At 37.5% G+C, this 10,417-nt stretch overlaps 1 protein-coding gene across 3 annotated transcripts in view; it reads left to right on the forward strand.

The window, feature by feature from the left end:
- LOC143293570 (uncharacterized) overlaps positions 1 to 9,053 on the forward strand; it is a 50,097-nt gene extending 41,044 nt beyond the window's left edge. For all 3 annotated transcript variants that reach the window (XM_076604552.1, XM_076604553.1, XM_076604551.1), the window contains exon 4: positions 1,216 to 9,053. In XM_076604552.1, the coding sequence (XP_076460667.1) occupies positions 1,216 to 2,258 (1,043 nt within the window). In that variant the 3' untranslated portion in view covers positions 2,259 to 9,053. The remainder of the gene's footprint in view (positions 1 to 1,215) is intronic.
- Positions 9,054 to 10,417: the final 1,364 nt, after the last annotated feature.

A 10,417-nucleotide genomic window follows, 5' to 3' on the forward strand; every position in this document is an offset into this window, starting at 1 on the left:
GTCATTTGGTTTATTACCTTTTTACTCCTCTCTGTTCCATTTTGTTTATAGGACAATGTTCAGGCGTGAGGTTGATTATAAATAAATTAAAAAAAACAAAACAAAAAAAAACCACACCCACCTTGAAGCATGTATGTCGCAAAATATAGTAATTCATTTTATTCTGAAGAAAGAATAGAGCAAACACCATTGCAAAGTAAAAATTGGATAGAGAAATATAAGGATGTTGTACGTCAGCAGAGTGAATATAATTCAGGTACAACCATACTTGCATGTGTCATACGTTAACATATTATTGCTGTTTTTTGTTTTGTTTGTTTATTATTTGTTTTTGTTTTTTTTTTACTTTGATTTTGTATCCATTTTGTGTGAAAAACATGGAAGAGAACACTGGAATATGAACTCTGATACTATTTGTATAATTTGTTACTTTTTGCGTTAACATTTGTTTTTTGTTAACTGTTAGGTAATAGGTTTGTAACTATTCCAGGCAAAGGGGACTTTTTAGACTTAAATATTTAATGCTAGGTAGATGTGTGGATAAGGTAGCGGTGTAGTAAGTTGTAAGTCTTGAAGAAATCATTCTTTGAGTGAAGAAAAGATGAATTCGTTCGTGATGAAAGAGTGGAATTAAGTTTTGATATGACCCAAGACGGTCATAGATTATGAAAAACAGTTGTTGCTTTTTTCTGTTCTCAGTCATTATTCAGTTTACTGGCTATGAAGAACTGTTACTGTGACATGTTCAGAGTTGTGATGATGGAATCCTGAATTTTTTTAATTATACATATTTTATTATTATTATTATTATTTTTTTTTTTTTTAATTGATTTATTTGTTTGTTTCTATTTAGTGTGCTTGAGACAGACAGGGTGATGTTTTTGAGTAGTTTGTACTGATGTTTATTTCTTCCAGTTATAGCTTCCTAATTGTAATTTTCACACAGATCATACTCCCTGATTTTGATTTTTGATTGGAGGAAGAGGAGAGTAGGGATGGGGTCAGAAGTCTTATCATAGTGAGCTGATTATTTGGGTTGATTTTTGATTGAGCTGTTTGTCATAGGTTTCATTTCAAACATGTATTGCTGTTTTTATACAAATCAAATAGCTTGTGAATACATAAAGAGCAGTTTCTGTTTCTGATACCAAGTATCACAATTGAAAAAGAAAAGAAAAAAAAGTCTGTTCTAATGTGCTGTCCACCTGGTTTCAGAGAAAATGGGATGGACTCGTCGATGCCGGACTTCATTCACGCAGACACAGATCAGAACACTTGAGAAGGAATTTGATCAGGGGCAGTATCTCACACGCCCACGCCGATGCTATCTGGCAAAAAAGCTGAACCTGACAGAGCGGCACATCACAATCTGGTTCCAGAACCGGCGACAGAAACTGAAGAAGGAGCAGCAACAGGGTGCTGGAGAAAAGGACTTCTGCCGACCCAGCCAGCTGCCCAATCAGTCGCTTTGGTATCCGGGGTTGGGGAACAAGGACTTAGGCAGCTACCACCAAGCCCACCATGCCCAGTTCCAGCTGCCACTGAGTCCTGGAGTTCAGGACCTGAGCCGACACAACCAGTCCCCTTACCACTCCCAGCTGTCTCAAAGCCCTGGTTCCAAGGAAGCCAGTATCTTCGGCCAGTCTCCCAACCAGTTCCAAATGCCGCAGAGTCCCAGCGTTCAAGACCTGAGCCGACGCAACCAGTCTCCATACCACTCTCAGCTGTCTCAGAGCCCCGGCACCAGAGACATGAGGAGATACAGCCATTCACCCAGCCAGTCCCAGCCGTCTCCAAACCCTGGCGCCAAAGACCTCAGCATGCACGGCCAGTCCCCCAGCCAGTCTCTTATGTCTCAGAGCCCAGACATCAAGGATGTTGTGAGCAGCTACCAGCCACCCTCCAACCAGTCGCAGCAATCTCCAGGTTCTGGTGGCAAGGACTTGGGCAGCTACAACCAGTCACCCAGTCAGTCTCTGCAGTCCCCGAGTTCTTACAACAAGGAGCTAGGCAGCTGCAGCCAGTCCTCAAACCATTCCCTGCCATCTCAGAGCCCCAGTGGTAAAGACTTGCCCTGCAGCTATGACCAGTCACCAAGCCAGTCCCAGCTGTCTGGGAGTCCTGGCACCACCAAGGATTTGGGCAGTGCCATTCTGTCACCAAAGCGGTCTCTGAGCCCAGGTGGAAGGGGGGATAGCAGCCAGGGGGAATCACCCAGCCAGGCTGTTCTGCCTGAAAGCCATGGTAACATGGACTGAAGACATAGACCTTGTTCCTTGAGTTGGTTTAGAGTTCAAAAAGAAGAATTTGGTATACGCAATGGTCAGATGGTTTGTGAATTATGTTACAGTGAGTCGTATGTGCTTATCAAACATTGTTTTTGTCAATAGACTTCATGTGACCCATGTCTGTGATTGACAGCTTTATTATTTGACAGCTTTAGTTTTGAAAAGATTCTTGAAATACCACCACAACACCAATGCCCTGTGGCTCTACCAGTGCATTTTCAACAGGCCACACATAATGATTTTACCTTCTTTTACCTGTGCTGCATCCTTTTATTATACCTTTCTGTACCTGTGCATTTTTCAGTTCCTCCTTAAACCCTTTGACACTGGAATCTTTTCAAAATTTTTGCCCCCCCAATCCCCCCCCCCCCCCCACACACACACACCCACACCCCTGCCCCTCCCCCCAAAAAAATCAAAGAAAAAAATCACCAGCCACATAAAAAATCAAATAATGCTCAAATGTATATAAAGATATAAAGAGTATATGTTTTATTGAAACAAGATGAATAGAGAATTTATGATTTCTAATTACTGACTGTTGACTTGGAAGATTACCAAGATTTTTAGGAAAACAAAATACACAAAATATTATGGAAAAAAAAGAAAAAGAGTATGCAAGTCTGTATTATGTTTGCTAATGTATTAGACGTAACATCCAATTGCAATTATGATGTTTTTCTCCACATGTCATGTTTTTCACACACACACACACACACACACACACACACACACACACACCTTCCCACCCACAAGCACTATTACATGATAATGACAACACACATACATATGACACAATATTTGAGCTTGAAGCCTTCAACAAGGGTTTTCTTTTCTGCACCCACTTCCAACACAACCAGTATATGTTGATTTTCTTGGTAGAATATAATCCTCATCAGGATAATCATATTCACTTGACTGATTAACAACATTACTTTCATTTTCTTCCATGGCAACCATATTGACACACTCAACATCTCCCCCCCCACTCCCACCCCCCACACCCTGTGAAAAAAAAAGAAATAAAGAAGGGTGGGGGCATCAAAATTGAGCCAAAACTTGCTGAGAAATTGCTTCTAACACCCTGCAAGGCAGTCACCATTTGCAAATTTGGCAGTCTCATAATCAGCCAGACTCATAATCATGTGATTACTCCAAATCCATAGTTGAACTTAAAGGAAAGAGATGATGCCATATTGAACATTGAACTGAGCATGAAACGTGTGTGTGTGTGTGTGTGTGTGTGTGTGTGTGTTGAAAGTGGAAATTAGCATTCTGCAAGTCTTTACTACTTGTAAATGGTCAATGTGCATAGTTTCACTATGCCAAGTTGGATATTTCATGCCATAAATCAGTCAAGCATAACCAGGAATGATTAATTGACTTTTCTTTTTTCTTTTCTTTTTTGTTGTTGTTGCTGATTTCAACCAAATATATGATTTAGCTTAACAAAGAACTGTTACAGCTGTTTGTATAGATGGCGACTGAGATATCAATGTCACTGTTGTGCAAGAAGTGTGCTGTTTAATTGCAAGATGAACAAGAGACGAGAGAAGAAAATTGCCAAGTTGGATATTTCATGCCCTTTCCCAGCCCCATCACTATCATTCCTTATATCCTGAACATCTTTCGTTGCTCCATTTTCTTTTCTTTTGCCCATTGTTCTGTTGTTCATACTATTCATTGTACGATGTACATACATTTATTTGCTTTAAATCTGCCAGCATCAAGACAGGTTCATGATTTCATAATTTACCATAAAAGAACACAGTCATGAAACATTTTCCAGTGACTTCATTTATTAGAAATTATTGTTTATCTTACTTGTCAGGATTTATTATTTTTTTTTAGGTTGTTGTTATTGGTATTCCTTGACAACCTAATTGAATGAATAACTAAGTCTGAAAATGAAAAGATTCTGATGGTGCATTCACACACACACACACACACACACACACACACACACACACACACACACACACACACACACCAACCAGTATTCTCATTCATTAACGAATGGATGAAAGCATTTTAGTTGTCAAGAATACTCAAAACTTAGATTGAATAAACTTTCTGGTTTGACTCTTCCTGCTGAAGACTTGTTTCTGAACTTCTCACATGAAGCTGTTCTGTATTTGTGTTGTCACTGTTCTCAAATCTCCAAGGTAACTAGTTTAACAGCATTTTCACCATATTTTCAACAACAACAACAACAACAAAATACATGTCACAATTCACTTGATCTGAATCTGTTCTTGAACTGTACTTGGATTCAGAATTTCATTTGGCATATTTTCTGCATACTTGTACTATGTATATGCTTGAAGTTTATTGAATGTTTTTCCATTATTGATGATGTCCAGTTCTGGTCTTGAAAGGCACTTTTTGGATTTTTGGTGTTTTTCACATTGGTTGTTGACCTGTGTTCATTGTTGTTGAGGTTTTCAGTGGTTTACGGTCTGAAGCTCGTTTTGATGTGGCTCTGAACAAGAGGGTTTGATCTGATCTGAAGTGACTATTGGGCAAGACAGATGTATTCTGCAAAAGAGGTTGAGAGTGGTTGAGTTTAACAATTTATTGGCTTACACCCTTAAGGTGATGTTGTTCAGTGGATGTCATCCAGATCCGCCTACTCGCCATTCACCTTTTCCCCGTTCCCCTATTCCCCATTCACCTATTCCTGATTCGGCTGTCACTGAACTGATGATCGCAATTTGCCTATTCCCAGTTCACATATGTATTCACTTGCTGTGTGTGTGTGTGTGTGTGTGTGTGTGTGTGTGTGTGTGTGTGCGCGCGCGTGTGTGTGTGTGTGCATTTGTGAGTGTGTGTATGTGTCCCAGTTCACCTATGTTTCAGTCACTCTGTGTGTGTGTGTGTGTGTGTGTGTGTGTGTGTGTGTGTGTGTGTGTGTGAGTGAGTGAGAGAGAGAGAGAGAGTATTTCTGAACATGCTTGTGTGTACGCACTTGTGTGTATGTGTGTTTGTGTGTGAGAGAGAGAGAGAGATGCTGAAAGGCAAAATGGGGATGGCAGGCTTATGAAACTGGACAGCTGGACAGAGTCGAACTCAAGAGGCCGTTGAGGGTGGCAGCATGATCAAAAAATAGGTGAATCGGAACTGCTTCATTCAGTACTTGGGGTCTTGGTTTGGAGAGGGTATCATTGTTTGATGAGGTGGAGTTTGGGTATCTGTCTTGCTGGGAGGTCCATTTGGCATTTGATTTTATTTTTAAGAAAAGAAAAAAAGAAAAAAAAGTGTTTTGCCTTTTATGTGTGCTCCCATACATGACATTGATCTGAAAAATTGAAGGAAAGAGAACAGTTTTATCACCAAGAAATGTTCCTCTGAGTGTCATGTCTTAAATGTTAAAGTATTTGTGTGCGTGCTTGCGTGCATGCATGCGTGCGTGTGTGTGTGTGTGTGTGTGTGTGTGTGTGTGTGTGTGTGTGTGTGTGATTCATTGGTGCATAATAAAATCCTTGGTTTTAATTGATTCAGTTGTTGGCATGATTATTGTGTTATTTAAGAATCAACTCTTATAATATGTTCTTTGTAACATGCAGGCAATTTCTACTTTGCTTGGAACTAGTGCATGGAGAATAATTATGGATATGACAGAGAGTGACTGACATTTATTTTTTTATCCATAATGAAATTATGCATATTCCGTATGGAATATTTTATTGAACTGATAGGCTTTATCAGCTCAGCTCAGGTCCACAGTGTTTTGAATGCTGTTTCTATCCATAGTAGTCAAAGCAATGATCCATGAATTTTCCTTTGTGGAGTAATTTTCTTTAATGTCCCATCACAGATATTTGTGATTATAGTTCTGGTTTGTCTTTGTGCACATCCTTTCCTTTAGAAAGATTCTGAACATGGCAAGACTATACTGGTGAATAATGGACACTTAACCCTGTCAAGATGTTCCTCTGGATACTGTTTTCAGTTCCTGAAATGGCTGAAGGAAATAAATATTTTGACTCATTTCAAATTTTACAAGATGTGGCTGAACTGATCTTTTTCCTAATTTTTAATTGACCTTTTCATGGTGTTTTGGTTTTTCTCTGGTTTAAAAATGATGCATTTTCACCCTGAAATGACCCTTTCTTGGGTCATATGGGTTATTTGATTTGATAAGAAGACCTGAAATTTATAATTTGATTTTCCATCATGTTTTGGAAGGTTCTCTTTGCTTTTTTCTTATGCATTGGGTGATATGATATATGCTCACCTTAGCTTATTTATTGTGGTTCTTGTTTTTTTTGTTTAATGAATTTATTTGATATTGAATTTTTCTGTTTGTCAGATCCACAAGCAGAAAATCCATACTTACAAGTGCTGTTGATACAAATGGCTTAGAATAGAGTTGTACTCTGTTCTAGAGAACTGTGTTGTGCAAATGTTTCATGTGGGCATGTAAATGCCATACTAAAGTCTCTCCATAGTATTAGAGGAAGGTTGCTGCTTCTGTTTTATTTGCTTTTTTACCAGTCAAACTAATCAATTGCCAACAACTAACGCTATTCCAATATCTTGTAAGCCACAAAATACATGCTTATAGATGACTAAAGACTTTTATTTGAGAGAGGGGTATTGAGACACATGAGGATGGTTAGATTGGACCAGTGTGATTTAAAATAGAAAGATGGTAAAATTAATACTTGGGTACATTATTATTATTATTATTGTTATTATTGTTTTTGTTGTTGTTTAAACTATTGTCATCAGTTTAAGGGCTGAAAAATATCTGATGGGTCTGTTCATTTTCTTGCGTGATTTATTCATCTGATGTTCATCAGGCCAGTATAAGTCTTAGTCAAGTACAGGATTATTTTAATGTGGTTAAATATGGAATCAAGTTCATTGCCAGTACCTGCCAGTATATATAGATATACGAACTGAGTATAATGTAAAAACTGTGTTGATGTGTTTTGTCAATTGAAGGGGTTACTGTATGTGGATTGGCAGGATTTTTTGGATTTTTTAAATATAGATATATATATATAAATGAATGTTCATCTGGTTAATGGCATTGATATTTATTTGTGGTTAGCTGCTAATCCAGATCTGCCATGATGCTGTTATCTTTTTCACTCATGCATATCCGCAGTGACACACACACACACACACACACACACACACACAGAGGCACATACAAGGCCCTCTCGCATGCCTGATGTATTCATGCTGTAAAAGGTGGGGATGTTTTTACCCATATCTGTCTCATGTAGTTTATGACATGGATTATTTTTCAAACTTGCCACTGTTTATTTCTAACTTAACACCTTGAGAATTATTTATTATTTTCATGATATTTTGTTTTCATTTGATGCAAGGGAGGATAGAGAGCAGTTTACTGTACTAGTCGTCTTCTCTGTCTCTCTCTCTCACTCTTTCTATATATATATAAATATATATCAAAATGATATTGTACTTAGTTTATGTGAACTGGTTTATGAAACATAAGTTTTGTGAGCATTATTATACTGTAGATGTAGCCTTTTGCTTACACAGCAAAGAATGCATCTCTGCACAATTTCAGTTGTACAGCTCTGTGCGTGTGTTTGTGTGTGTGTGTGTTTTAAGATATAATTTTGGATAGTTCTCTCTCTCTCTCTCTCTCTCTCTCTCTCTGTGTGTGTGTGTTGTTGTTACTGTTGTTGTTGTTGTTGTTGTTGCTAATACAGCAACTAAAGTTTTTAACTTGAAAATTATGTTTGGTTTAATTTTAGGACAATTTATTACTGTTTGCTTAGTTTCCAAAAATTCCTGAAGGCACACAAAGATGTTTTATATCATTTTGAATATAAACATTTTAAAGGGTATTCAACTGACATTGTTATTAAATCAATCTTGAGTAAGCAACAAAACAAAAACAAAAAGAAGAAGAAGAAGAGAGACAGAGAGAGAGAGTCAGAAAAAAGAAAGAAAGAAGAAAAATCAAAATAAAGTGACAGTAAGCTGCTCACCAATGTTGTTAGTAGAATTGGGAGAAAAAAATGCCCCCCTTACAAACTGAATCTAAAGGAAAACTATATACATGTATATTTTAATAATGTTATGAGTATCATTTTCAAAATAAATAAATTAAGTTACTAATTTGAACTTGTTTTGCTTTCACTTCTTTCTTTACTAATGAATAAATAACTAAATAAAGAGATAAGTAAATAAATGAATAAATTTGCTCAGATATTGATATGTCACTTGTGTCCCTCTCAGTCTGTCCCTTTTGTTCTGTCTCATTTTTTTCATTTGTTTGTTCTCTCTGCCCAGACCCTCCCCCTTCCCCTACCCCCACCTCTCTCTCTCTCTCTCTCTCTCTTGCTCTCTTTCTCTCACTCTCACTTTTTCCTTCTTTTGTGGGCAAAAGCAAGGAAAAGAGAACAGAGGAGGAAGGATGCTTAACCATCTTTTTTTCATTTTCTTGGGGATCTGAAAGCGACATATCCATTGTCATGGAAAGTGCCATCAGTGAACATTGCTCATGTATGGGAATGGTCATGATTTTGGTCATTGGGAGTGATGTGTGCAGGGTATCAGATATCAAAGCTCATCATCTCAGGCTGTGTATAAATGTTTATATGCATGTTTCAGCTTTTTGAATTTGCATTTTTTTTCTTTTTATAATTTTACTTACTGATTATGAATGTCAGTAGCTGATCGCTGTCTCATAATGTTGCAGATCTTAGAATGTTGTACATGTATTTTTTAATGTTTGAAATGTGTGCTTCAGACTTTTTCATTCAATATTAAACATGATGTTGTTCATAATATTTCTGTCTGGAATCAGTTATTGTATGAAAGTTGTGTTTTTTTTAAATTTGAGTATGGGTTGCTTCACAAAATAAGTGATAGACATTTTTTTAAACTGAACTTGGGTGACAGTCCTGTTTATATCATATCATAAATGCTACAGTTTTGGAAGATTTTCTCATTCTTTGTTACCCCATATATTTTATTCACAAAAAGGATTTAACCTATTATAGTGTCGCCTAATTTTATACAACATTGAGAGAAATTCCCAGTGAATGCCAAAATTATGTGATGTATGCCTAATTTTTTGAAAGAAACAATGTCCTGTAGTTTGCAAAACTGTGTTAACTGCTGTGGCTTTTTCATGGTTCAATATCAAAATATTTACATTCACACCAAATTATGACTGAAACTTCTACAACTGGGTTGATAAAGGGTTGAAATAATCATGAAGAGCAACCAACCATCTTAAACAACATCCATATGCAGGGGAAGGTGCAGGTTGCCAGACAATAAGGAGGCAGTGACACATTTTTCATGCATGCTATTGATGTGCACATTGGCTCGGTATAGTCAAGCAAGAATTGATCTTTACACATAGAAAAAAGAAGCAAGTTCACAAATGGCATAGACTTTAACTGCTCCCGTGTCACTGGATGCATGAGGCAAAGCACTCCAGACTGTAGTTGTCACCCCATTGCCTGTCAACATTATTGAATTGAATTTGTTTATGGAACTGGACACTCACAGTGAGGGAAAAAAAAGTCAAGCAATACATTACTCATGTTGCAGAAAGAAAAACAAAAAAAGAGAAGAAACCTGTATATTGGAATGTAAAATGGGTGACTTTGACAATCCCGACATTTCAGATGTATGTCCCAGGACAGCATGAAAAATGGGAAGACTTGGGCCAAGACAGAAAGACAGGGTTCATTGACATGAAAGTCAACAGCAAATATTTTAAATGCCTTTTCTGTAAGGGGGGAAAAAGGAATACAGTTTGCAATATCAAATTTTGTGAAGTGCCTTTTCTTGGGAAAACAAAACAAAAAAGTTTTGAAGAGGAATATTTGAAAGAGCAGCCACCACACACACGCACACACACACACACACACACTTACACATGCACATGCACACAGTATGCATGCAGTCACATTCATGCACATGCCACAGGCAGTTTTGAAAAAGAAATGTAGCTTTGCATCCCAGAGTTAAGTGGAAGAGCTGATGACTGGCAACAAATGGTATTAGCTGAAAACAAGAATATACAAACTATCCTTGCTCATGTTGCAGGGCTTGATCATAATGCAAATGATACATATTTTGAAGTTGCACAATTAAAGGGAATGACTCAGTCAGGTCATCTATCA

The sequence above is a fragment of the Babylonia areolata genome, chromosome 19 (assembly GCF_041734735.1).
Source record: "Babylonia areolata isolate BAREFJ2019XMU chromosome 19, ASM4173473v1, whole genome shotgun sequence".
In the NCBI taxonomy this organism is placed as follows: domain Eukaryota; kingdom Metazoa; phylum Mollusca; class Gastropoda; order Neogastropoda; family Buccinidae; genus Babylonia; species Babylonia areolata.